Raw genomic sequence first — 27,470 nt, 5'->3', positions numbered from 1 at the left:
GCTGTACCCACACCACGTTCCAAATCCCAGCCACCAGCCACTGTCGGGTTGACAACCAAGTGCAGGCAAATGTATCATAAATTTTCATATAATTTTTAAGTCTTGTTTGGGAAAAACGAAGAAAAAATATGTGCAGCATGCAGCATACAAGTGCCAGACACTTGCAGCTGTTGCAGAGACAAAGCTGCAACAGTAACAACAACAACAACACCAACAACAAAAACAACAAAGAGCACTTGTAGTTAATTTTTCACAACTGACGGTAACTTTTGTGCAATATGCGCGTCGCGTTTGTAAACATTTTTTTTGTGTTTTTATTATTTTTTTTTTTATTTTCAAGGGGCTGACCTGTCGCCAGGTGCAAGACAACATAAAGCTCTAAAACTCACAGATTTCTTAAGACTCTAGACTTTTTCCTTTTTCAATTTTTTCCGTTGTATTTTATTTATTTGTTTTTTTTTTCATGGCTGTTATTTGGCTTTTCGACAGCCACTTAAGAGAGTTGGACGCGGCGTGATAATTAATTCTGACCAAAATATCGCGACAAATGGCGAACTGCACAAACGGCGCAAATCCGGTTCAATTATTCGGATCGAAGGAATTTCCTAGGGGGCACACAGAGATTTCTTGTAAATTGGAGCAGTTCCATTTCACATAGACAGCTGCAGGCTACCCACTGACGGGGGGTACCAACTGAACTCAACTGATCCGAACCGAACTGAGCTCAACTGAACTGAACTGACATGCCGAAATGCAGTCAGTCCGTACCAAATTCTCAGGCTTGTTAATTGCCGTTGTCAGTTTCTGTGCTATTTATAAATAAATGTTAGACTGCATTTTTCTTATGTTTTTCAAAAAAATGCGGCATATATGCAATAATAATAATAACAATAATAATTAAGTTGCTGTTATTTTGTTTTTTTTTTGCAATTTATGCGATCGATAGTGCAAATGGGAGATCATTAGATTTTACTTATTCAAGAGTCTGAGCTATATAAAGTAGTGTTGCAAGACTAACGATAAATAGAGAACTCTTGCAATAGTTAAGTATGTCCAATTCTCAAGGAAACTGATATGCAATTAATTATGTATACAGTAACATCGACTTAGGGAATTGAAATTGTCAAAAACAGGGCACCATCTCTATGTTACTACACTTCGATTGAAAGCTCTGATAAATACGTTTTAGAATTTCCATATTTAAGCCATGTTTTATCCGTTTAAATTAACATTTCCAACCATTTACGGCTATTTCTTATGCTGTCTGTCAGAGCAGCTGGTGCATTGACAACCAGCTATTAAGTGTGCCACAGTTTTCCCAGTTAATAACCAACTCTTTTCGGGGTGTTGAATTCCAAATTACACGAACAAACTCGCCGAGCTGCCGCCTTGGTCAGTGCTCAGGCTCTATAATCTTGTTGCATATATCAAACAACACACAAAAATGGTTGTCTCTGCTGTTGCTGTTGCTGCTGCCGCCGTTTATTAAAAACAAATTAAAATGCAAGAGGCCCCGAGGGCTTCTGGCCTCAACGCTGACCACCCATAAACTAAGCAAAGCGACAAAAAAATACTTAAGGCGTTAAATGGAAATCGAGTAAACGCGCTGCCTCACCGACCCCCCGGTACCCCTTCGCCCCCTCGACACATTAAATACGCATTTGTTATGTGTTGCAAGAAGCCATTTCCCATTTGTTGCACTCTTGCAGGCGTGCAGCCTCGTCCATATTTCAATTGAGCAATTTTTTGTGGGACTTGCATACCCTATCCTGTGAATGCGAAGACTGTCGATCGGCAGTGTGTACTGCAATAAAAGTTTGCAAAGTGGAAAAGCATTTAAAATAAAGTTATAATTTTTTAAAATATTTTATTCTACTTATTTCTGCTCAGTTTTATAATTGTAGTAATTACTTTCAGTCAATCATTCACAGGGTATTTAATAATCAAGCCATTTCCTCCTCCACTATTTTTATTTTGGATAATTTAATTCCTACGCTCTCTTCCTTCCCCTTTGATAATTTGGCATCAGCAGCCAAACACTCGAGGCAATTTTTTAACAATCGTAATTGCAATTGTTGCCACAACATCGAAATGTACTTTTAAAAGGCGCCCAGAAAAAAACCCAAATAAAAACCAAAAAAGTTTTGTGTTTCGGATCTCGACTCTGGGCTACCGTTATGTTCCAATCGGGGCCACGATGAATGACAATCGTTGGATCGCCTGATCTCCATCTTGTCTGGAGTGACGCACACGAATTGACCAACTGACTGACTGACTGACTGCCTGACAGTACAGGCTGACCAATTCCATTCGGTTTTTCGTTTGTGGGGGCGCACGTTTAGGAGAAATAGAGATAGATAGGTAGTGAGTGAGAGGGAGGGAGAGAGAGACCCCCCTGCTGCTCCGTTCTACCCAATTTTCATTCTATTTGGCGCACGTGCCACACGAAGCAAATTGATTTTGCCAGTAGGTGGAAAATAAAATTAACTTTGCGGTTTTGGATTTGTTGCTCTATTTGTGCCGGGGCCGAGGAGGCCAATCGTCCAGTTGATTGTCCATTGGTCCAGTTGTCCAGTTAAATGAGTTTCGGCTTTGAAATTAGCTAGATTTGAATTTGTATTTGATTTGCTAAAGTTAAAGTTAGCGTGGGTCTATCTGTCTCTCACAGCTCGGGTCTTTTTGGTCCGCTGGTCTGTTGGTCTGTTGGTCAAGATCTTGACTCGTACGGCTGTCAGTCACAGTCACTGGCAAGTCAGAGTCGGGTCGGTGACTGGGACTCGCTTACAAGGCGCCTGCGGTCATATTGTGCGGCTTGATTTATGGCAAGAGATTGGCCAAAAAGCTAGCAAACAACTCGCATTTGCAATTGTACAAACATTTTTCAATCCCATTTTGCCCGCAACTTTACAGCATAAATATTATTACTTTTTTTTTTTTTTAAATAACTACATACACATACAAGTATAGTAATTATTTTTGACCGTTAAAAATTAATAAAGAACATTGTTTTACATCATTTGCATTTTTAGTGTGTAGTGTTTAGTGTAAAAACAAAAGACTTAGGCAACGAACTTGTTGTCACCACCTTTTGGTTCACACCAAATCCGTCCGTCTGATGCCGGGACTGAGACTAACTCTGAGGCTGGGTCTGGGGCGTCTGTAATTGGCCATTTGGTTTCGTGTCTCTGCTCAATTATCAATTACTCCAATCACTTTTATGTCACATGCAAATGCCAGCAAAGCCAAAGCCAATAATAATAATAATAATATAGTTAAAAGTTGCCGTTGCGCCCACATTTTATGCTGCTTGGTGCCTGCTTTGCCTTGTTGCCAATTGCCGTCGGCCATTTGGCATTAATTAGCTAGCAATTTTAGCTTGCGGCTTTTAATTTTTTTTTGCCAAGTTACCACCCACAGATGCAGAGAGCTCGAGACATTGGAGACGTGGAAGGTGTTGTACAAAACAAATAACACGCTAAAGATCAATTAGACATGAGAAACAGACACAGCGTGAAACAACTGGAACTCTTGCGATTGACTGCGAACATGACGTACTCAGTAGTACAGTAGCTACTACTTATACTTACTACACGTCACACTTCTAAAAGCAAAAGCAAAAGCACACAGAGCAAACCGCAATGATAGCTGGAAATAAGTACCAACATATACGTTGAGTTGGAAATGGAAAATGCCTGAAAAGCTATCATGTTTATCGTGTTTGAATGCATTTTTCATGAGGCCGAACTAAATATGCAACACAACACAACACAAGGCAACAATTGTTGGTATGGGGCGTGCATAATATAAACAAACGTGCAACGTGCAACAGCAAATCCAATTGGACAAGCGGGCGTATCATTCATGGCAACACTTTAAAAATCCAAAAACTTGGACGAGTAAATATGCAATAAATTGGGGCATACATAATATACACATTATGTGAGTGAGTGTATGTGTGTGCAACTTGCATTATTTGCACTGCGATTTGCCTTTTGCGTTTATGCAACAGCCAGTGGCGATTTTTTGAAGCAGCCACATTTTGTAGAGGTTTCCTGTTGCCAGTCTTAGGAAATTGCAAACACGGGAAATGCCCATTAATTGAATTATGCAAGCTGCGCCGGAAATTATAAATGATGTGCCATATTTTATACTTTAACATTTATTACCACGCTGCCAGCCAGCCGCTTGTTGCATGCTGCATGCTGCCTCGTTTGAAACATTCAGCCATATTCATTAGAAGCACGCGTACTTGCCGCAAGCCTTCGAGTTGCGCCAATCAAAAGCATTTTGCGGCTGTTCTCAAGGTTGTTGCTGTAACTTTCCAATAAGAACTCGCGCACACATATGTATGTGTGTGTGTGTGTGTGTGTGTGTTTGCGTGTTTTTGTGTGTACCTATGATTGATTTATAATGTCAGTTAGCCTGGTAGAGGGAGGGCGATGGCGGTCAAGAGGCGTGGCTCAACGCCATGTGAGCATAAATGTGCAATTTGCTAATTGTAACACATAACGGCAAACGACAACGTCTAACCGCTCGTCCGTCCGTCCATCCGTCTGTCTGTCCCTTTCCCGCCTCTTGCCTGGCCTTTTGATGTGTCTGTTTGCGCTCGTATCTAAATCTGCCGCTCCACTCGTTAACCGTTTGTCATTGTTGCTGTTGCCGTTGCTATTGCCGTTGCTGTTGCTGTTGTGGCCTTCAGCAACATGTTGCTGTTGCGGTTCTTTCGCTCGTTTTTCGCATTGATGTTTCAAGGTTGCCCAATTAAAAGTGACATTTTGCAACATAATGCGCCTGCACTTAACATGTTTTCGCTTTTTCGCCTCATGTTGTTGTTGCTGTTGTTGTTGTTGTTGTTGCCGTCTTGTAATTCACCTTTTTCTAACTATCTATCTATGTATGTACCTATCTAAGGTTGTTGCTGTTGTTTCTTATTTGTTATTTTTTTTTTCTCTTTTTTGTTGTAGTTGTTACTGCTAATTCACGCTTAAATTATATAATTGACGTAGGTTTCGCAAAAATATACATCAAACTCCAATTTACATTTTAACTATTACAATGCAATTGAATTGCCTTTGGGCTATAATTGGCGCAATGCTGAATCATTAAAGCATTTCGAGTTCATTTGGCACTTGATATAAGTGGGAGTTAACAGGAAACAGCATGGGTTCTACCTGCAGTTTTAATAATGCATAACATTTGCAATCAGACTGCTTTAATAACAGATTGCCATAACGATTAAAATAACGAATCAAATTTAAGCTTAACAGCTTATGAGATTGAGAAGTAGAACTGTAATATGAAATACAGTGGCACTTAGCTATAGTGTATACGAAAAGACAGAAATTATTTTTAATTCATCATATCTAAAATATTATTATTTTTTTTTAATGTTGACTTAAAAAAATTCATATATAGTTGTAACTGTTATTATTGATTTAAAAATAGATATAAGATACTTTAAGTAAAATATGTATATAAATAATTTTGAAATTTAAAAACAACTATTTCTTCAGCATAAGAGACATCTTTCCATTCAGCTTTTGTTACCTTGTTTCCCACAATCATTTCTTTAAAAAAAAATATTCACTAGCAACAACATAAAATATTTAGTGTGATTTACAAAATGTATTTTAATTATCAATAAGCAGACAGACAGACAGAAAGAGAGAGGGAAAGAGGAGACAGCTGGTCAGGTCAGCAGCATCCAGCTGCATGACATTCCTGTCTCTTGAATGGACTCCTCTGAGTGGTTCACCTGGTAGCTAGTAGTGGTTCGCCTGTGCTTCGGTGGTGGCGAATGTCACTGCAAAAGTTTTGCTTGTCATAAAAATGCGCAAAATGCAACAATTTAAAAATGCAAAATATGCGCGTATGCTTGGAATGATTACCACTGAGCGGCAATTGAAGGAGGAGGAGAAAGAGAATGGAGACTGCATGTGAAGAGGTAACAGAGAGAACGTTACCAACTGGCCAACAGATGCAGACTTGGCCATAACAGCGACTGTGTTGGGTAATTATGCGCGCAACACGTTCAAGGCGGCGGTAGGTTGCCCCATTGCAACATGTTGCCATTGTTGTTGCTGTTGTTGCTGTTGCTGCTGCTGCGGTGACTGTTTTGCTGCTGTTGCGTAAGCCTTTAAAAATTGCATTAGAAAAATCAGTTGGCAGCAGCGGCAACAATTAAAGCGACTCGCATGTTTTTCGCTCTAAGTCGCATGGGAACCACAAAAGCCGCACTTTCAGCTTACGACTCGATTCGAGTTCGACTTCGACACCGACTCCGAGCTCGAGTTCGAGCCTCCATTCGAAGCTGCACATTCGCTGGCTTTGACGTTCTAAAAGTCACGCGGCATTTTGATTGCGGCCTGCACTGTGCGAACTGACACGTTAACAAATGGCAAAGGGCAGCCGGATAAAATCTAAAATTTAAGGTTTAAGCCAAATTCGCTTAAGTGCAATTAAAAATTAATCTTATATTTTATATGCACATTATCTTTGCTCTTTTTTTTTTTAAAGCATATCTGCCAACAAAACAGTTTTAGCTCAAAAAATTTCGCACAGTGCAGCCTTAGTTGTTTTAAATTCCCATTGTGAATTATCATTAGATGAGCAATTGTTTTACCTTGTAAGCCACTCAATTCCCCAATGATTATCTATTCTAATCCTGCATTAATCATGCATTCACTGATTTATATTGCCAATTGCCTTAATCAACGTAAAGATCAAACTGATGAGCTTTAAATTGTATTCCGCATATAAATTGATGCAGCCTGAAGATTGTTTCAAGTATTGTAAATTAAGGCAATAGTTTAATTTCTTTTTGGCATCTTTCTTCTACCAAAAATTTCTTAAAGTTCTCCTAGATCATCATATTAACATCTAGTATTGATTTTGCACAGTGTATTGAATTACGCATGCAACTGCCGTTTTGTCTCGGTTGCAAGTTAACTCCCAGATGTCCCCCAACTCCCTCCCCCCTTTTTTTTATTTTTCTCGTTCACTGTCTTCATTTCTCTCAGTCTTTCTCTCTTCCTGCTTCGCTTTGCTCTATAATGTGCACAATTTATTAGCATTACAAATCTTTGGGGCGATGTTAATCGCGTACAAGTCGCTAGCTGCTTTTATTGTTTGCCATTCATGTGCTGTTGGTTTTGTTGTTGTTGTTGTTGCTAGTTATACATGGTCAGAGCGTGGCTACTTGCAATACCCTTTGGGGCAACCGACAACAGCAACAATAATAACAACGAAGACAGCGCAAAAATCAGCGTAGACAATTTCAGCTATTTTTCACCAATTAAAAACGGATTCTCCCTGCAATTCTTCATGGCATTGCCATGGCGACCTGGGCGCTCCCAGCTGTATGCATAAACGTTGTTGTTGATGTTGTTGTTGACGTTGTTGCTGTTGCTGCTGCAGTTAAGTGAAAAATGCAATTTGCTTTGTTGCATGTTGCACTCACCGCACTGCAGCTAGACGCAAAGATTTGCGTAGGCTACAATTTATGTTGCTTGTAATGGTTGTTTCTTTAAGTATTTTTCATAAATTGCATAAATAAAAGGCCAAAATGCGAAATATACGTGTAGTTGGCCCAAAAGGCATGTTTATTTATCATATTTAAAATGCAATAAAATGCGTTTCATGTCGACAGCAGCGCATAAATTAAGTTTATGCATTTTTAGTTGTGCATTGCAAACCCTAAGTGTCAAAATAATTCATTATAATTGCCCACAGATCATTTTTGTCAACGCTTTTTTATGTTTTTCTCTGTTTTGTTATTTTTTTTTCACGCGTTTTTTTGTTGATTTCTTAGCGTCGCGTGCGTTTTGCTGGCGTTTTTTTCCTTTGCATTCACATTCGTTTTCAACACTCTCGTCTCGGCTTGGCTCGCAGAATGAGTGAATAATTGCAGGCAAGCCATGTTGTTTATACATACTAAATTTAATTAATGATGACTTTTATTTATGTATGCATGCCCAGGCGTCACCCAGTTGGTCACATAAATATGGGCTGACCACGCCCAATAAAGATGAAGGCGTTCGGCAAACTGAGTGAGTTCTTCATGCTGACAACGCTCATTAAAATATGGATTTTCCATTATAGTATTCTCATTAAAATGATTGTAAGATAAGTATATTTTGATCTTTAATGCTCTATAGATTTTCTTTCCTTCCTCCTGAATCTTAATTCAATTTATATTAAAATTATTTCATGTATAAATAATAGATTAACATTCCTAGCTATTCCTTTCCACACGTGTATATTATAAAACTTTTATATTTATTTAATTTTAAAGCTATTCGCCTATAATTATAAACGACTCTCAGCAATTTTAATTAGTTTTACAAATATGACTATTTGTTGAAGTGCCCCGGCCCCGGCCCCGACCACGGCCCAGTTTTACGGACGCGGCGCACTTATGAGCGTTAAATAGCTTGGCCCCATATATGGTTAGATGTTAACCGCAAAAAAATGATTGCGCTGAACAAATTTTGTAGTTTATTTTGTTGTGGGCCATAAAAATGTTAACATCATTATAAAGCTTAACACCTGCAACCGAATGGCCAGCCAAGCAGTCGGCCAGGCCAGCTGACCGACCAATAACAACAAATACCTACACACAGCACATATTTTCGCATCTTGGGTTTATCGCTAATCGAACTGTGTTTGGTCAGGGCAACAGCGGCAGCAACAACAACAGCAACATTTGAAACTAGCATCTATAAAATTTTGTCGTTGCCAACTGCTTGCAGCTCACTTTGCATTCATGCCGTCAGTTTCTCACGCTCCTTATTGGATTTGGAACGCAAGTGCACGCGAGCGGAGATCGAGCGTCGTTTCGGCTTTGCCATCGGAATCAACATCAACGTCGGCATCAGCATCAGCATCGGCGTCGGCATTGGCGCTTTGCGTGCATAATAACCGTAGGGCGAATGTTTTGACTTTGCCACCGACGCAACCGCCTTGGCATGTGGCCAGGCCAGCTTCTACTCCGGCAAGTTCCACAGCTGCACTCTAAAGTCTCCCCAAAGACAGCAAAGTTGCAACAATGTTGTCGCTGATGCGTCTACATATGATTTATGTTGTCCAATTGCACTGGCGCCATCATTTGTTAGTTCCTGCTGCAGTAGTTCGAGTATGTTCATGAGATTTCTCTTGCTAAACTATCAAATAAGCTGTACATCTTAGAGATAAATCAAATTGTAATAGCATCTGTAAAAGCAGCAGGAGACACATTGGCAACACTGTTGCTAGTCTTTAGATCTTGCAGCGACAAAGTGATTTTACAACAAACAAAATAAATGTATCTTTTTAGTTTTTATTTTGTTTCTTTGTTTTATAGATCAATATTTTATATGATTTAAAAAGAGAAACATATATGCAATTCATTTGCAATCTTTAAGTAGTAACAATGCAGTTCGTATTTTTTTTTCAGTATTCAAAGAATTTTTTAGAATATGAGTTTTTCTGTTTGTACCTGACATTTCATATTGAATATATATGAAATGCTCACATTAATAACTATATCAAAGCTGATGCAGCCTTTCTGGAACTTGTTTTATTTCGTTAATAAAAAAGAAAATATAATGCCTGAGTTTCTATCGTTTTCAGACTTTCAAGACTAGGAATTGCGCTTCCATAGCGCTGGAATCTTTAATTATACAAGGGGGTGTTACACACAAATATCAAACCAACTGAAAAAGAAAATAAAAATGTATGGTGTTTTGTTGGTTTTGATCTCTGTGGCACTCCTGATAAAATGTTTAATTTTGGTGTCCATAGCTTGCCATATAATTATCCACGTAGCTGGCAATAAATTGATACTGTTGCTCAAATAAATGCTGCCAGCGGGCTTGAGCCAAGACCAGATCACCACCGGCAGCATTTTGCACAGTGTTATCAGTATCAGTATCATCATCACAATCTTCCTCTTCTGTATCACTTTCATCGGTATCTGCTGTGAGGGTGAGAGAGACTTCCGAACTCTCAGTATCATCATCATCAGTTTCATTATAGGAAGTTTCTTTATCATCTGAAGTTTCTCCATCGTCTGAAGTTTCTGTCGAAGAATTACTGCCATACTGTGAGGTGTCAATGCCCGATGATGCGCTCTCAGTGGATTCTACAAATCCGCTGGAAGAGTATGGTTCCTCGCTATCAGCGCCAACACTCTCATTCTCACTGTTCATGTCAGAACTTGAAGTACCTGATTGTATATCCTCAGCATTATCATATCCATCTACAGCAATTATGGGCATTATGTTTACTGGTGGATTAACATGTATAGTCAATTTGATTTGTGGCTTCTGTTTTGGCTGCTCTCTTTGAATCTTCTCATGCCGAGCATATGCACATGGTTGGAGATTTAAGAGCTTCATTAGGTTATTGTAATTATGGGGATACAATACAGGCAAGATTGGTTTGGGCAGTGCCTTTGGCTTGCTATGATCCACATAATAAAAGTGCTGCATTGCATCGTACAGATGAATCATCCACTGGTCAACTTTCTTAAGACTCAAATGGGTTCTTTCGAAATAGACTTTTAGACGCTGTTCCGTTGAGCTATCAAACTTTTTCAGCAAACGCACACAATTAAATGTCTTGTATACCAACAGATGGCGATCCTGAAATAAAATCACTGTAAGGGATCTATATAAATAAAATTGCTGAAAATTACTTACGGTTGTTTTGAAATAGATTTGATCTTCGCTCAACTTGGGATGTATTTCATTTTCCAGCTGTTTATACTTCTTATTCTGCCATTCCTAAATGAAACATAATTTTTCCTTGAAATACAGTTTGTAGTTGATAGATATATAAACTTACGGTTAAAGTAGAAACGTCGGCGTCCTCCTCGCCATCCAAATCAGCTTTAATCCTTCGCTTGCTAGGTGTCTTCGGTTTCTTTACACCTTTCTGTATCGACCAACGTCGCAAATTCAACCGACATACGCGCCGTTTGGCAAATTGACGACGTTTTTGCAGCTTTCGCTGGGACAATGCACGGCGCCAGATGAGACGTGCATCGCTTATTGAATAGAAGCTGCTGTAGGAAGCGTCACTGTCGTAATTATTATCCGTGCTATCCGAAATGATGCTGCTCGCATCATCGACAGTGTTTGATATACCTAAGGGAAGCAATGTTGTTGAGCTACGGTCAGTGGGAAACATCAGGCAATAGGTTTTAGAATTTATTGAATTTGGAGCTGCCGCAGGAATATCGGTAGACGGTGTCAGCTCCATGGGTTCTATTGAAGATTCTTGATGCTTTTCGATTTGTTCCGTTTTTGATTTTAGCGTACTTTTGATATTGTTAGGACTCTCTAAATAGATGCTGACATCTTCCATTATTTCAAGTGTCAGCTCCATGGGTTGATTTAAAGATTCTTGACGCTTCCCGATTTCTTCCGTCCTTGTTTCTAGTGGACTCTTGAAATTGTCCGGATTATCTTGCTGTGTCGGTTTGTCGTTGTCTAATTCCTTAGGGTCAACCTCATCTTTCTGTAAAAATTCTAGATCACATAGCATTTCTTGAGCTAAAATTACATCCAACTGTAGTTCTGTGGGTCGTTGTGACTCGTCTTTCTCAGGATTTATCATTATTTCCTCCAACTGGCATGCATCTTTTTTATTTTCGAGTTCCACATCAGCAATATCTACAACCTGTGCGGATATGAGTTCATCATTTTGTTTTGGTTCCTGCTCAGCAGAGTTTTCTACCTGCTCAGCAGGTTTTTGAACTACTTCATTTTCCAAATGTTCAATAGGAGATTCGACTGTGGGACTTGTCAGCTCTGCTTTTCCCTTCCAGCGTTGCTTAATTCGTTTTAGCTCGGCCTCCTCCTGCTCATGGGCCTCAATTTTTTGGAAATATGGAAAATCGTAGGAATCAAAATTCCAAAAATCAAAGCCAGCCCGCTGTTCGTCGGGAAACTGCAGCACTGACATACCAGTGCCAGCTTCAGCGATAATGCGTTTAAAATGTTGGCACTGTTGCGGCGAGGATATAAAAGTAATGGCTATGCCCTTGGATCCAAAGCGACCCGCGCGTCCAATGCGATGCAAATAGGTAACCAGATCCTTGGGCGGATCCAAATTGACGACCAGATTAGCATGCGACGAGTCTACGCCACGTGCCATCAAATCTGTGGCGACCATAGTACGCGTTTGGAAATTGCGATAGGCCTGAAAAAGAGTGGCAAATATTTGGAAACGACTTTGTTATGTATTTAATAGAAATGCTTACCTTAAAGTTCGCCAGGCGATCTTCCTGCTTCATCGCACCAGACATTAGATTACATTCGACGTTGTTGCGTATCAAATAGTTGCAAAAAGAGTCAGCTCGGCTCTGCGAACTGGCAAAGAGTATGGCCTGCTCGTAGAGCAACTGATCAAAGATTTTGCGCAGTGCACCCAGCTTGACGACCATCTCCTGCATGCTGTTGGGTTGTTCTGGCAACTCGTAGACAAATTGGCGTATTCCCAGCAAGACTGTTGCACGCTCACTGTTGGACACCAGAATGGGATTGCGCATTAGCTTGGCCAGACGATCATCCAGGCCATTGGGATAGGTCGCGCTGCAGGCAATGACCTGGCATTCTGGTAGAATCGGCTCCAACAGCGCCTGCACATCCTTCTGCAGCGATTGAGTGGCATACAACTGATCTGCCTCGTCCAGCACAAGCAGCTTGATGCACGACGAATTGAAAACCCGGTTGCGCATGAGGTGCAACAGTCTGCCCGGCGTACCCACCACAATGCGGGCATGAGCCATGTTGAGGCGATCCTTCTTCACATCTGTGCCGCCAATGGAGCTGGCGGTCTTATAGTCCCGTCTATCTTTCACACGTCTTGTCAGACAGTGTGCTGTGTCTTCAACCTGTATGGCCAATTCTCGAGTTGGCACAATTATTAATACCTGTGGCTTATGCACTGACTTTTGCAACAACTGAAATGCTGCTAGCAAATAAATCAATGTTTTACCAGTTCCACTCTTGGACTGCACCAGCAGATCTATAAATAACATACAATGTTAACATAACAAACATAAATATATACAGTATCTTACCCATTCCAGCAAATGCTATTGGAATAGCGGCCGCTTGAATTTTGGTTGGTGTCAGAAATTTGTGCTCTTGCAAACCATTCAAAATGTTCCGGTTGACATGGAGATCTTCGAAGCTGGTTGAACCGGCAGCCACATCACTTGTACGCTGCTCCCCACTTGCTACAACATGAGCGATGGCGCCCTCCATGTTTATGCTCGTTTCAGCTATTTATGTGCAAATATTAATTAAATTTTATCACCAAAAAAGAATATTCACGTTGTCAAAAAGCCGCGAAGCGTTGCTTGGTTTTACAACATATGACAGCAATCGACCTGCCGCCACAAATCAGGGCAAATGTTCGATTATGCTACTTCGCTAGTGCTGTAAAATATGGCAGGCACTCGATTGTTACAATATCGATATATCGATAGAGTATTGTTTGTTGCAGCCAAATAAATCGATACCAGCGCTGTTTTGATTGAACCAAATCATGGAAAAACATAAAATAACGACTTTTTTGATTACTGGACAACCAGGTGAGCAAAAATTTGAATTAATATAACATTGTCAACTAATGACTCGCCCGTAGGAGTTGGCAAGACAACTTTGGTTCGTAAAATATGCGCCAAATTGAGAGAACAGCACAAACTACAAGGCTTTTATACCGAAGAAGTGCGAGAAAATGGACAGCGAGTTGGATTTGATGTGGTTACTATTTGTGGCACACGTGGTATATTAGCCCGCGAGAAGTCCATAGATAATGTACGTCGCCCCAAGGTTGGCAAGTACTCGGTTTACGTAGAGGATTTTGAGAAGCTGACGCAGCCACTGCTTAAATTACCTGGCCAAGCGCAACAGCTGATGATTCTGGACGAGATTGGCAAAATGGAGCTGCTTAGCAAACGTTTTGAGGCTGCCGTGAATGAGTTGCTACAACAAAAGCAACTCCTGCTGGCAACGATTCCTTCACAGACCCGTCAACCCATTCCGCTGGTGGAACGGCTTAAATGTTTGCCTGGCGCAACACTTTACCAGGTGACAAAAGGCAATCGAGATTCTTTGGTTAACGAAATTGCAGATCATATTTTTAAATCACTGCACTTAACTAACTTCTCTCAATATTAGTCGGCAAGTCAACACTTGATAAAAATTATAAAAATTTGTAAATTACTTTAAATTTTGTGTACAAAATTCAGATAAAAAATGTTGCCAAAATTTGTGTACGCTGTCCTTCTTCTGGTATTGACAGCGTTGCATATATGCTCCCACTTGAGTCCCATCATTAAGGCCAGTGCCAGCATCAAAACCATCAATTTGGAGTACACCAGAGAGCTGAAACTCCGCGTGGGCTATGAATATAATTGTCGGCTGCTTTGGCAAGCTGTAGTCAATTCATTGATCGTGATCTATGGATTCTGGCGTTGTGAACGCGAAGTTGATCGGCGAAAGCAGAATTCTCTTATCGATAATAAATGCACCGGTAACTCCTATATCTCTCCAGCGACTGAGGTCAAATTGAATTGGCTGCGGAACAGGAGCAAGATTGCCTCCAGCTGGCAACTGTTTCCACATCGTGTCTTTGCCTTGTTCACTGTGCCATGGTTGTTGACGTTCCTAATGAACGCATTCTTCGGATATTCCACAGTTAATCTTGTCATGCGACACTTTTGTGCCTCTCAATTGGATGTTCTCAATCTCTATCTCCGCATTCAGCTGCTCTATTTACAAAACTGGATGCCTCAAGGTTTTGGTCACTATCTGTCACAATTTAACGGCGCTTTTGAGTTTCTATTTGCAACGCATACGAACTTCATTACCTATCAGACTGATGTGATGGCCGGAGGTGAATAGTTTGGGCCCAGATTACAACAATCTTAAAATCGTATTTTCTTTGGAAATTTGTCTTTATTTTGATTATATTATGTTTTGAGGAATAAAACTGCATTTGTCATGAATTGAAAAATAATAAAACAACTTTCCCATTAACTTTACTTTGCTTTCACATGCCAGTTCACAAGGCCAGTTGATGCTAAGGAAAACTTTCTTGGTCACGTGGGAAATATGCATTTTTTTCCCTCGACCGCATTGGAAAAACTTTTGCCGCAGAATTTTGGCAGTTATTTTCAACTAAAACAACAGTCGCAATTTGTAAAATTTGTCTTCTTTATCAGTATAAAAACTAGTTTGGAGGTCTATATATATATATATATATATCTTATGACCCAATATTTTATAAATAAGATTATTTTCTGATTTCAGCTCTTTTAAAAACTTTTTCGACATAGCAATCCAAACAAACTTATTCATCTAAATGTCAACACATTTATCACAGCAAATATTCGATATTATTTCACACAAAATATAAACATAACTAAAACAACATATTACTGAAGACTTCTGCTGTGATTACATAAACCCGTTCAACTGATACGGCTTATTTAAAGAATCAAGGGATTATCAATTGTATAAGAACTTTAAGCGCTTCTTTGCGCAAACACTGTTTAGAGTTTTCCGTTTCAAGTTTCTGGTAAGTTTGCAATTTATGTGTTGTTTCACTTTTGACCACTTTTGCATAGAAGTAGGCTTAAAAATATCCTAGTAGAGGACAAAGCAGTGCGCATCCTTAGAGATTAGCCAGGTCTTAAAGAATTCACTTACGTTTACCAGTAATACTCTCATTAAAGTATTCCATTTAGTATGTGCAATGGACACGAATTTTCTTCTATAGGAATATGTAAGCTTTTTTAATCCTTTTCGGAGTTTTTCAGTTCATTTAATGGATGAACTCAATCTTAAGCCTAATTAATCATTATTTTAAAGTAGCACATTTCAGACTCAAGTTAATAAATTATGTTTAGCTTAATTTTATTATCAAAGACAAAATCTTCTACAATGTATTATACCAATATAAGAACTAATATTGTAGTAAAGGTATTATTGTTTGATAATGCTATAATAAATACTCTATATTTTAATTATTTAAAAGTGGTATGGATGACTTGACTTGAATTCTTAAAAGAAAATCAAAATTAATCAAAATTAACAATTTGATAAAAATTTCAAAATACATCAAATATTCGTTTTTTGCTCAGTAGGCTTTGAAAAAGTAAAACAGTTTTAAAGAAATTATATGGATCTTCTTTTCATTCGTTTTTTAGTTCTCGACATCGACAGTACACAAGTTATTAATATTCCGGCAACCAGAATTTATTTTTTTTTATGTATATTACCCAGTGACGAGATCGCATAAATTCTTTATTTAGTTTATATATTTCTATATTTATTATTTTGTGCAAATAGCGTGAAATATTCGTGATCAATCAGCGGTCGAAATTTAATCGATTTAAATCTAAAAGTCTATATTAAATTTCTTAAAGCTCTTTGCACAACGATCAAAACCCATCTTCAAGATGTATATGCGTAGTCAAATCCGTCTGCTGCGTGGACAGAGTCTGGGCAGAATCCTGAGATTTACAGACCGCTTACCATACACCCAGAGATTTGGACTGCGGTACGCATCCTGTGAGGCCAATAAGCAGGGTGGAAAGGGCATCATTCTTGGACTCTACGAGAAGGAGAGTGGCAAGGGACCAAGACTGACGCCAGCTGGCGAGAAGTTCGACGATCGAGTGCAGGGTAAATTGTCGGAGTTGATTTGTGAAACGAAAATCACGGGACGATTAGGGCGTGGCAAAGTATTCAACAATGTGGACAACGATTTCCGTTCAATATGCGTCGTCGGTGTGGGACTCGAGGGCATTGGCTTCAACGAGCTCGAGATGTTGGATGAGGGCATGGAGAATGTTCGTATTGCGGCCGGCATTGGTGCTCGATCTCTGCAGTCGCTCAAGTGCATCGAGGTGCATGTGGATCACATGGACTATCCGGAGCAGGCAGCTGAGGGAGCTGCCCTGGCTGTTTGGCGCTATGAGGAGAATTTGAATAAGAAACTGCGTGATGTGGTGCCCAAACTGGAACTGCATGCCTCGCCCGATATGGATTCCTGGACACGCGGTCTGTTCAAAGCGGAAGCCCAGAACCTGGCTAGACGTTTGGCCGATGCACCTGCCAATTGTATGACGCCAACGATCTTCGCCCAGGCCGCGGTGGATGCACTGTGTCCTTGCGGCATCACTGTTGAGGTGCGCACCATGGAATGGATAGAGCAGCAGCGTCTCAACTCCTTCCTCATGATCGCCAAGGGATCTTGTGAGCCACCTGTGCTCCTGGAGATCGCTTACTGTGGCACTTCGCCGGAGGACAAACCAATCCTATTGGTGGGTCAAGGCATCACCTTCAACTCCGGCGGCATCAATCTGCGTCCCTGCAGTGGCATGGATGAGTTCCGTGGGGATTTAAGTGGAGCAGCTGTTATCCTGGCAGCCATGCGAGCTGCAGCCGCATTGTCGCTGCCCATTAACATTACAGCCATCCTGCCGCTCTGCGAGAATCTTCCCTCGGGCATGTCCTGCAAGCCGGGTGATGTGGTGACTCTTCTCAATGCCAAATCGATGGCTGTGCGGAATGTCAGTCGAACTGGTGTCGTGGTCATTGCCGATCCCATGCTGTACGGTCAGTTGACGTATAAACCCAGACTTGTGGTCGATGTCGGCTCAATGTGCATTGGAATCCGGAAAGCCGTTGGCGGCGGGGCCACCGGCATATGGTCCAACTCGCATTATATCTGGAAACAGTTCCAAAGAGCCGGATCGCTCACTGGCGATCGTTTGTGGCGCTTCCCTCTCTGGAGATTCTACAAGGATCGTGTAGCCGAGAATCTTAGCTATGATCTGGCCAACGATGGAGATGGACATGCTTCATCGTGCCTGGCGGCAGCTGTACTCCATGAATTGGTCCCATGCAGTGACTGGGCGCATCTGGACACCTGTGGCACAGGATTAATTAGTAAATTTGGTCTTGTTCCTTATCTGGCAGCCGGACGGATGACTGGACGACCCACACGCACTCTGGTCCAATTTCTATACCAAATGGCCTGTCCCGAACCCAAGTAGGGACTTGTTTACTTGGTTTTCGACTATTAGTTTTTTGCATTTATTTTTGGATTCAATCAAATATTACACACACACACACACACTCACTAACACTGAAACAGAGTACACAACTGTACACACGGTATACACAATGTAGAATTGTTTCGCTTTTCCAAACGTGCATACTCATAGCTCAAATACGACCAGAAACCAGAAGTGAGAAGTGAAGTAAGAACAGAGAAAAAGAGTTCACGACCTACAGATGTTACGGTATTACTTGAGAGTATCTGTATCTTCTGGTTTACAAGATCAAATTTTTCGAACAAACGTGTAAACCAAATTTAGTTGTAAGCGCATAAGATTTTAATCTGTAAATGTATTGTTTTCAAATCATGTCAAATTGTTCAAAATACAAGGAATAATGAAGCATTAACTTTTTTTTAGTTATTAATTTTAATCAGATTTAATTTCTAATTTAATATAGTTTCAGATGAATTCTGGGAATAATTTAGTAAAAATAAAAATTGGAATGTGGAGCTCATATAATGATTATCAAATGATACGAATTTGATTCAAATCTTCATAGTAACGACATTAAAGTGTTTTCTAATAACTTTGGAATGCTCTGAAACCTGTAAGAGACCAAACAAATATTAGGCACACACACTCAATGTACGTGCTCGACCTTTTGCCATGAAGGAGCTGCAATCAGGTGGAAGTTGAAACTGCGGGTGGCTTGAAACTGATGATTGAACAGCAGATAACTCATAGCTAATAAACCGCAGGCGTCCAAAGTGCATTGACAATGGCAATTGTTCGCAGTCAATGTCGGTCATAAAGCATCACATACGATATGCCACATGCTACAAGCTACATGCCACATGCTGTTACATTCCACGTAGCTGCACTGCACTTGAAACTGCTCTGATGCTCCACAGTTTTGGCATATCAATAAGGCATAAGTATTGAGCCATTGGCCAAGTTTTCAGCACGTTGCTAAGTTGCTCCACGAAAATCCTGTCACGTAACAGCCTGAAGTTGACAACCGACTGAAAATTGAAAATTGAAACATTATGTAGATTATTTTTGGGAAATTCAATGAGCCAGCTGTCAATAGTTAACTGATTTATTTTAATCGCTGTGTTAATTTATCATAAATGTATACAGGAAACGGAAGTCAGCTCCAACATTAACCCATTCCACAATTTGCTGCAAACGACATTGATCATTTATCATTATAACAGCTTGAATTTATATACATTACTTTGCACTCTGCAAAAATCATTTGTAATTAAGCAAATGGCAAAGTTTTGGGGCGAAAGTTTAAAGCACCAACGTTGACACTTCATAAATTTGCAGTAAACTTAATTGAATTTATTTTGAATGTATGCGTGTGTTTTCCATTTTCATTTGCTTTGATTTTTATATGCGTAGCTTTTATGTATTACACATAATTCTTGGCACGTAGGTCAAATAATGATCAAAACGATATTCCGCTTGAAAATCGGTCCATTTTCAGCAAAGTTATGACAAAAATTGACAGTGATGACCAAAAAATTGAATTTTTTAAATGAATAATATTTTGATGCAGAATCAATTTAGAGGCCAAATAATGATCAAAACGATATTCCGCTTGAAAATCGGTCCATTTTTAGAGAAGTTATGACAATTGGAAGTTTTTGGAAAATTGACAAGGGGTAAGTATAGAAAAATTTGACAATGATGACCAAAAAATTGAATTTTCTAAATGAATAATATTTTGATGCAGAATCAAATTAGAGGTCAAATAATGATCAAAACCATATTCCGCTTTAAAATCGGTCCATTTTTAGTAAAGTTATGACAGTTGAAAGTTTTTTGAAAATTGGCAAGGGGTAAGTATAGAAAAATTTGACAGTGATGACCAAAAAATTGAATTTTCTAAATGAATAATATTTTGATGCAGAATCAATTTAGAGGCCAAATAATGATCAAAACGATATTCCGCTTGAAAATCGGTCCATTTTTAGGAAAGTTATGACAGTTGGAAGTTTTTGAAAAATTGACAAGGGGTAAGTATAGAAAAATTTGACAGTGATGACCAAAAAATTGAATTTTTTAAATGAATAATATTTTGATGCAGAATCAATTTTGACGCCAAATAATGATCAAAACGATATTCCGCTTGAAAATCGGTCCATTTTTAGGAAAGTTATGACAGTTGGAAGTTTTTGGAAAATTGACAAGGGGTAAGTATAGAAAAATTTGACAGTGATGACCAAAAAATTGAATTTTTTAAATGAATAATATTTTGATGCAGAATCAATTTTGAGGCCAAATAATGATTAAAACGATATTCCGCTTGAAAATCGGTCCATTTTTAGGAAAGTTATGACAGTTGGAAGTTTTTGGAAAATTGACAAGGGGTAAGTATAGAAAAATTTGACAGTGATGACCAAAAAATTGAATTTTTTAAATGAATAATATTTTGATGCAGAATCAATTTAGAGACCAAATAATGATCAAAACGATATTCCGCTTGAAAATCGGTCCATTTTAGGAAAGTTATGACAGTTGGAAGTTTTGAAAATTGACAAGGTAAGTATAGAAAAATTTGACAGTGATGACCAAAATTGAATTTTTTAAATGAATAATATTTTGATGCAGAATCAATTTTGAGGCCAAATAATGATCAAAACGATATTCCGCTTGAATATCGGTCCATTTTTAGGAAAGTTATGACAGTTGGAAGTTTTTGAAAAATTGACAAGGGGTAAGTATAGAAAAATTTGACAGTGATGACCAAAAAATTAAATTTTTTAAATGAATAATATTTTGATGCAGAATCAATTTAGAGGCCAAATAATGATCAAAACGATATTCCGCTTGAAAATCGGTCCATTTTTAGGAAAGTTATGACAGTTGGAAGTTTTTGGAAAATTGACAAGGGGTAAGTATAGAAAAATTTGACAGTGATGACCAAAAAATTGAATTTTCTAAATGTATATTATTTTGATGCAGAATCAATTTAGAGGCCAAATAATGATCAAAACGATATTCCGCTTGAAAATCGGTCCATTTTTAGGAAAGTTATGACAGTTGGAAGTTTTTGGAAAATTGACAAGGGGTAAGTATAGAAAAATTTGACAGTGATGACCAAAAAATTGAATTTTCTAAATGTATATTATTTTGATGCAGAATCAATTTAGAGGCCAAATAATGATCAAAATGATATTCCGCATGAAAATCGGCTAAGTTTTGGCAAAGTTATGACTGTTTGAAGTTTGAGATAAAGTGTCAAGGGGTGTGTGGAAAAATTTGTCAGTGATGACCAAAAAATTTAATTTTCAAAAAAAAAAAAGTTTTGATGCTGAATCAATTTTGAGGCCAAAATATGATCAAAATGATTTAAAAGTCGGTTAAGTTATGGAAAAGCTATGACAGCTTTTAAACTTAACAATAAATTGAGTTTTCCAATTGAATAAGAATCATACTGAATTTTAGAATATTTCGGGTATAATTTAATTGTATTTAGCATAATATTTTGGATATTCTCAAATTTGGTATTATTCCTCATTTGGTATTATACAATAGAATTGTATTAATATTTTAAAAGCACAACCCCCTCTAGGATCAGTGTAAATTATAGATAATTATAAAATGAAGATTCCAAGAAAACTATATTACACATAATTCTTGGCACGTTTTGCAGACTTTGTAAATTGAATTAATAGATGCTCAGTGTTGTCACGCCCACACACGCAACATAATGTTGCGCAATTTTTGGTGCCGCATGGTACTTAGCCTCGAACTCGTCCTCGTCTTCGTCCTTGTCGCAGTCCATGTGGCAACTGCTGCTGACGTCGAAACTTATTTCGTTGCCTGTCAACGTTTATCATTTTTTAATGATAAAGTGTTGCGTTTTAATCCTGCATACCTGGCACTTGAGCAAAACTGCTGACAGCAAAGGTGTGAACAGAGTTGGAACAGTGGTGAGTGGGGTGGTGGGGTAGGGGAGGGGCGGCTGTGGGTAAGATTTGTTGCCATAAAGTTGGATGGCTCAATTGTTGGCAATGCATTTTAGTTGGCTGCCTTGCTGACAGTTGTTGCCTACTTTTAGGCTTAAAACTATGAAATATGCGTGGCAAAGTGCTTGCCGATTATTTTGTAATGGCCTCAAAGTTTTGGCGCGTGCCACAAAAATGCATTCAGCAAAGGTCAAACGTACTTGCAGTGAGGTGAACTCGAAGCGTTTTTCATTTATCTCGTTGGATATTGAGTTGGAACTGATGTCCTTGGCTGTCGTTTACTCGATATGATCCTGGCCTGGCCCTTCCAGTTTCCATTGTTATTTATGACGGCCATCGGCAGGAAATGGATGTGTGTGCGTGATGTGATGTGATGTGACGTGACATTCACTTGTCATGGCTAGCATGCCCAGTTGGCCCCATGCTCCATGGTCTGTGTTGGGCCAACAGTGCAAAAGTTGCAGCTCACGTGACGTTGGCCACGTTTAGGATGCGGCAACGGCAACGGACAGGAAACGACAACTGCTGCAACTTGGACAGCACTGACAAATCGTTTTGACTCTGAGCTGCCTCTGTCTGGCCATGGTTAACCCGCTCACAACCCGTCTCACTCACGCTCTCTCTCTCTCTCTCTCTCTCTGTAAACAGTTATTGCACAGGGCGCAGCTGTAACTTTCTGATATGTGAATGCCAGCGGGTATGAATCTCGAGGGGAATCGTGCAATAAAGTGGGCAAATTGCATTGTGGTTGATAGCAACGTGACATGCGGAATGAGAACAAAAGGTAATATTGAATAATGAGTGCATTCAGCAGTTTTAAAATTTGAATGTCAGCGCTACAAATCAAATGTCAAGTTCAATTTAAACTAAAATAAATTTTAAGAGCAAACATTTTGGCTAGGCTAAAAATAAAGAAACATTTAAAGCTTAAAAGTATGCTACATATATTTTAAAGCCGCAAAGAATAAAGGTTTTTAATTCTATGTTAAGCCTAAAAGTATGCTAAATTAATTTGTCTTCAATTAAGCAAAATGTAACTGAATGCAATAAATAAATATTATCACAGCAATATAACAATTATTGTTATCAATTAAATGCTTTAAACGACACGACAAATTAATGTAACATAATCAGCGTTGTCCATTAAACAAATGGATTAGCTACATGTGTTCACGCTTCGATGGAGACGCAAATGGAATCACAGATTGCAGCTCAATTTGCAGTGAAACATAATTTAAAGCGCATATTACGCGCACTTGTTCCCATAGTTTGCCCTTTTGTTGTTGCTGCATCATATGCAAGTCCCATAAATGTTATGGTTAGTTCCAAAACACACACACACACACACACAGACTAAGCCCACTAAACACGACCACAAAATGGTCATTCATGGCGCATAAATTTGTGCTCCAAATTTCATGCAGTCCTCCCACAACTCACACACACAGCTCCCATTACAAACACACTTACAGATTGAAAGAACTGGTGCTAACTATTACCGTTTTGGACTGCGTGAAAATTATGTAGAAAAACGGTCGGTAAATTCGCAACGAATTGAAAGAAAATTCTTGTTTTGGCCGCTGCCCAACAAATAAATGAAAAGCGTTGGTAAAAACTGAGGGACTCTGAGTTATGGTGTCCAGCAATTTATTGGCAGCTGCAGTTTTTCAAAAGCAACTCTGAAATATGCGAAGCCCTAAAAAGGGTCGCCCATCCCGTTTTTCGCTGTTTTTTTTTTTTCCTTTTTTTTTTTTAAATTTTTTTCTTGTTTGACAGTGACAGACGCAGGTGAACTTTAGAGAACCTCATTTGTTAGACTCTGTGCGTTGTGGTTTTGTTTATTTAGCAATTTGCATTCAGTTAACCTTTGCCGAGTGTTGCACACACACAAACAAGCAGCAAGCGGTGATCCAGCTAACAATTTAATTAAAATTAAAAGCAGAGCGAGTTACATAGAGAGAGAGAGAGAGAGAGAGAGAGAGAGAAAAAGAGGCAGCAGATTGTGAGTAAAAAATAATACACATCATGATGATGGTAGATAAAAATACATGCTGAACACATGTCATGCTTCTGATGTTGTTGCTGCTGTTGTTGTTGCTGTTGTTGTTGCTGTCATCCATGTGCGGCTTTGTTTTACATGCTTGTAGAACGACCAGACAAAATTGCGTTGACTGCGCTGCAGAGATAGCAAAAACCACAACGATTTGGTCGACAGAAAGATACCCAATATCAATATTTATTTATTTATTAAATATTTAGATTGAATTCTAAATAATTGTTATTAAAAACAAAAAGTACAAAATAATAGTCTGTTTTATTGATCCAACATTTGTTGCCAGAATTGGATAAACACTGTGAAAATCAATCAGACCAATAAGTACTTAGCTATTACTAATTATTATTTAAGTATTATTTAATAAACATTTTTTATTTATTTTATTGTATTAAGTAGCTTAAAATTGTATAATTTATCCAAACTAATTTTAAAGTATATTCCTTAAACTTATTATATTTAATATACAAATTAATTGATATATACGCTTTACTCCTCCAAATACGTATTTCCCCTGATCACAACATACCCTGCATTGCAAAGTGTGCGAAGGGTATCATAGATGCATATATATTTTCGAATTCATAGCATATTTTCCAGCGCCGTTGCCAAACATCTGACACATAGTTGTCACTGCAAATCCACTTTAAATGACAACCAACCGTCCACATGTCATACTGACACACCTGTTGGTGGGATAACAAGGGAGTGGAGCCTCGTCTGAGATGATCCTTGACACAGAAAAGACTGAATGACAATTTCAGAGAATAGCATCAAAATAGCTGCACGAGTTGTCGCCTCTTTTTGTCGACTTTGGCACTTTTTTTTCCATTGGCGCGCACAATTGAGAATTTATAAAAAGCGGAAGCTGCGTTTTCCGGCGGAAAAAACTTGGCTGTTGGCAGCTGTATGAGAAGAAAACAGCTCAAAAAAAAAAAGCGTGAGAGCAGGAAACGCGGCAACTTGATTCAATTCGAAGACGTAAGTGGAAAACAGAAAGGCGGCGGCCAAAAAGCCAAGGCAACAATTGCGGCAACAACAATAAACCAATAACAACAAGATTGCGAATGTAATCAAAGTACAATGCAAAGCTTGTTAAGTGCACCAGGGTCAGCAGGGGGGACGTGGCAGCTGCAGGGCTAGGGCAATGTCAAAAAGTCGCCAAGGCAACAATAATATATTTTCATGCAGCAAATTGAAACTTAAAGCAGAAACTGATGTGGCAATAGAGCTGCTTGCAACATAACCAAACACACACGTAATATTCCACACTCTCTTGTAATTTAGTTCCCGGTTACTTCCCTTGGGTGTTTTGTTGTGGGTTTTGAAATTGGAATTAGACGTGATTTTTCATGCACTCACGTGCAAACACAACACACACGTACAACCGCAAACACACGCACAACACATATTATGGCACATATTGGATGCCATTTTTCTGTTATTTTATTTGCTGTATGTTACGCATACGCCGCATGTTCCCCGCTCATATGACCCGTTTTCTTGTCGTCTGTGGCTATTAAATTTGCAATTATGTGCCACGGATTATATAATATTCGCATTGCATGCCACATTCTCATTTAATTGAACATTTCGTTAGCTATTTTATTTAGTGTTTTCATTTTTAAGTTGATTTATGCGACATACAAATGATACTACAAGTTGTACTTTGTTCTTGTTGTTTGTTATATGTTGTATGTTATGTTGTTGATATTACAACATTTTTAATTGCAAATGCGCAACGATAATGTCATCTAGTTGTGGCATTTTGTAAATCTATTTGTCCACTTCCATATGCAAATTGATATTTTCAAACAAAGCATCGCAATTATGGCTCTCATATGGTAGAATGCGTATAATTGAATTGTGTTTGGAGTTCTGATTGGCTATGTTGTAATTAAACCACAAAACTGACAAGGCTTTCTCATTAGACCCGATATGAGCTAATAAATTGACAGATATTTCATTTTACGCCGTTTACATACTTTATTAATGGACTCTGCCTAAAAGGGTCTTATTGCAAGAGTATGATAAACGTCTTACGGTTGATATATAATACTCTGCTAAGAAGGGTATTTTTAGTACACTAAGGAAGTTGTAATTGCATACAGAAAACTTTAAGGAAACCATATATAATAATGATGAAATATATAAAACAAGGATCCATTAAATCATTAAAGTATTCTTTCTGATAAATTTACTTTCAATTAGATAATGCTGTAGGGCATTTATTATTCGTTTGTTTGCTGTAACTGTCGACTCTTGTTAAGTTTGATATCAAAACCTTGAACCCAGCTCAAATGCAAAGGGGCAAACAATGACAAGTTGAGCCCAAACAACTCAATAAGAAGCAGCCATAAAGAAAAATACTAGAAATAAAAAGCCTCAAATAAAGCAAATGGCCAGCTCATAGCACACAGTTTTAGATGAAGGCTTTGAGCTGGTAAAGTCTTTGGAAATCCAATCGAATTATGTTGCCAGCACTGTGAGCCCAAAGCTGTCAGCAAATTGAGTCAGGTAAGCAAACACGCAACTGACACCTTATGTTTGCCACAAATAAAAGCAAACACAGAGACCAATTATTCGCTGTTTGTTTTTAAATTGTCTATATTTATAACAATTCAATGAACGCAATAAAAACTTGATCAATAAATCAGACTAATTAGTAAGCTCAGCTCATGTTTAATTAATTTAGGTGTCCAATTGTTGGCATTTGATATTTATTTAAGCATTTCGCAGGCGTTTGGTTTCATTTTCATTTAGCACATTCAAGCGAAAGATAAAGAGAAAGAGTTTCAAAGAGCAGCGAAACTGTTATACACTTCTATGTGTGTGTGCTTGTGAGTGTGCGGCTTAATGCCCACTTTTTGGCATCACTTGTGCATAATTTTATTGCTCCGATGGCTTTTACGGCGCGGCATCGTCTGCTGAAGTGCCTGGCCAAACATTTTTGACGCCAAACGTTTTTTTTTGGAGCGCCGCATGCGAAAGAAATTAAAATTGATTTTATTTGCTGAATGCCAAACTGAAGCCTGCTTTTAGGCATATCAAATACGGAATGTGTGTTTGTGTGCAAGTGGGTGTGTGTGGATACTGTGTTCAATGAACCAAAAACACTGAAAAAGTATCACAGAAAAAGGCCGATAACATTTAACTTGAATGTTTCAACTTTTGGCAGTTGTACAAAAACGATTCAATATATGCACATAAAATTTAATTAAATCACAGTTTAATAGCAGAACTATGCGATTGCTTTCTGGCTTTAATAGAGCGTACATATGCTCAGCAGAAGTGCTGAAATTAAATTTTTAAATTTGCTATGAAAAAAAAGAAAAAATAATTTTTTAAAAAACATGAAAATCATATATAATAA

At 38.6% G+C, this 27,470-nt stretch overlaps 4 protein-coding genes across 4 annotated transcripts; 3 read left to right on the top strand and 1 right to left on the bottom strand.

Annotated features, from left to right (window-relative positions):
- Positions 1 to 9,302: 9,302 nt before the first annotated feature.
- Positions 9,303 to 13,384, bottom strand: LOC117788418 (probable ATP-dependent RNA helicase DDX20). The gene is made up of 5 exons (XM_034627182.1): positions 13,067 to 13,384; positions 12,245 to 13,011; positions 10,825 to 12,183; positions 10,680 to 10,763; positions 9,303 to 10,622 (listed from the first exon to the last, which is right to left on the bottom strand). Exons 1-5 carry the CDS (start codon positions 13,251 to 13,253, stop codon positions 9,762 to 9,764), a joined length of 3,258 nt encoding a protein of 1,085 aa, XP_034483073.1. The 5' UTR covers positions 13,254 to 13,384; the 3' UTR covers positions 9,303 to 9,761.
- A 110-nt stretch (positions 13,385 to 13,494) lies between these two features.
- LOC117787475 (nucleoside-triphosphatase THEP1) lies at positions 13,495 to 14,196 on the top strand. The gene is made up of 2 exons (XM_034626017.1): positions 13,495 to 13,582; positions 13,636 to 14,196. Exons 1-2 carry the CDS (start codon positions 13,537 to 13,539, stop codon positions 14,169 to 14,171), a joined length of 582 nt encoding a protein of 193 aa, XP_034481908.1. The 5' UTR covers positions 13,495 to 13,536; the 3' UTR covers positions 14,172 to 14,196.
- A 22-nt stretch (positions 14,197 to 14,218) lies between these two features.
- Positions 14,219 to 15,032, top strand: LOC117787474. The gene has a single exon (XM_034626016.1). It carries the CDS (start codon positions 14,250 to 14,252, stop codon positions 14,895 to 14,897), a length of 648 nt encoding a protein of 215 aa, XP_034481907.1. The 5' UTR covers positions 14,219 to 14,249; the 3' UTR covers positions 14,898 to 15,032.
- Positions 15,033 to 15,478: 446 nt separating this feature from the next.
- Positions 15,479 to 18,470, top strand: LOC117788192 (cytosol aminopeptidase). The gene is made up of 2 exons (XM_034626870.1): positions 15,479 to 15,573; positions 16,424 to 18,470. The coding sequence occupies exon 2, from the start codon at positions 16,457 to 16,459 to the stop codon at positions 18,056 to 18,058; it is 1,602 nt and encodes a 533-aa protein (XP_034482761.1). The 5' UTR covers positions 15,479 to 15,573; positions 16,424 to 16,456; the 3' UTR covers positions 18,059 to 18,470.
- The last annotated feature ends 9,000 nt before the right edge of the window (positions 18,471 to 27,470 follow it).

The sequence above is a fragment of the Drosophila innubila genome (assembly GCF_004354385.1).
Source record: "Drosophila innubila isolate TH190305 chromosome 3L unlocalized genomic scaffold, UK_Dinn_1.0 0_D_3L, whole genome shotgun sequence".
Lineage (NCBI taxonomy): Eukaryota > Metazoa > Arthropoda > Insecta > Diptera > Drosophilidae > Drosophila > Drosophila innubila.
This window is presented reverse-complemented; position numbering and strand designations above follow the sequence as displayed.

Bases quoted from the DNA above. Each gene is read 5' to 3' on its own strand.
- LOC117788418 (XM_034627182.1), bottom strand. From the start codon at position 13,253: ATGGAGGGCGCCATCGCTCATGTTGTAGCAAGTGGGGAGCAGCGTACA. The intron at 13,012-13,066 runs GTAAGATACTGT...TGTTATTTATAG, and splicing joins AATAGCATTTGCTGGAATGG to ATCTGCTGGTGCAGTCCAAG. The intron at 12,184-12,244 runs GTAAGCATTTCT...ACTCTTTTTCAG, and splicing joins ATCGCCTGGCGAACTTTAAG to GCCTATCGCAATTTCCAAAC.
- LOC117787475 (XM_034626017.1), top strand. From the start codon at position 13,537: ATGGAAAAACATAAAATAACGACTTTTTTGATTACTGGACAACCAG. The intron at 13,583-13,635 runs GTGAGCAAAAAT...ACTCGCCCGTAG, and splicing joins TTTGATTACTGGACAACCAG to GAGTTGGCAAGACAACTTTG.
- LOC117787474 (XM_034626016.1), top strand. From the start codon at position 14,250: ATGTTGCCAAAATTTGTGTACGCTGTCCTTCTTCTGGTATTGACAGCG.
- LOC117788192 (XM_034626870.1), top strand. From the start codon at position 16,457: ATGTATATGCGTAGTCAAATCCGTCTGCTGCGTGGACAGAGTCTGGGC.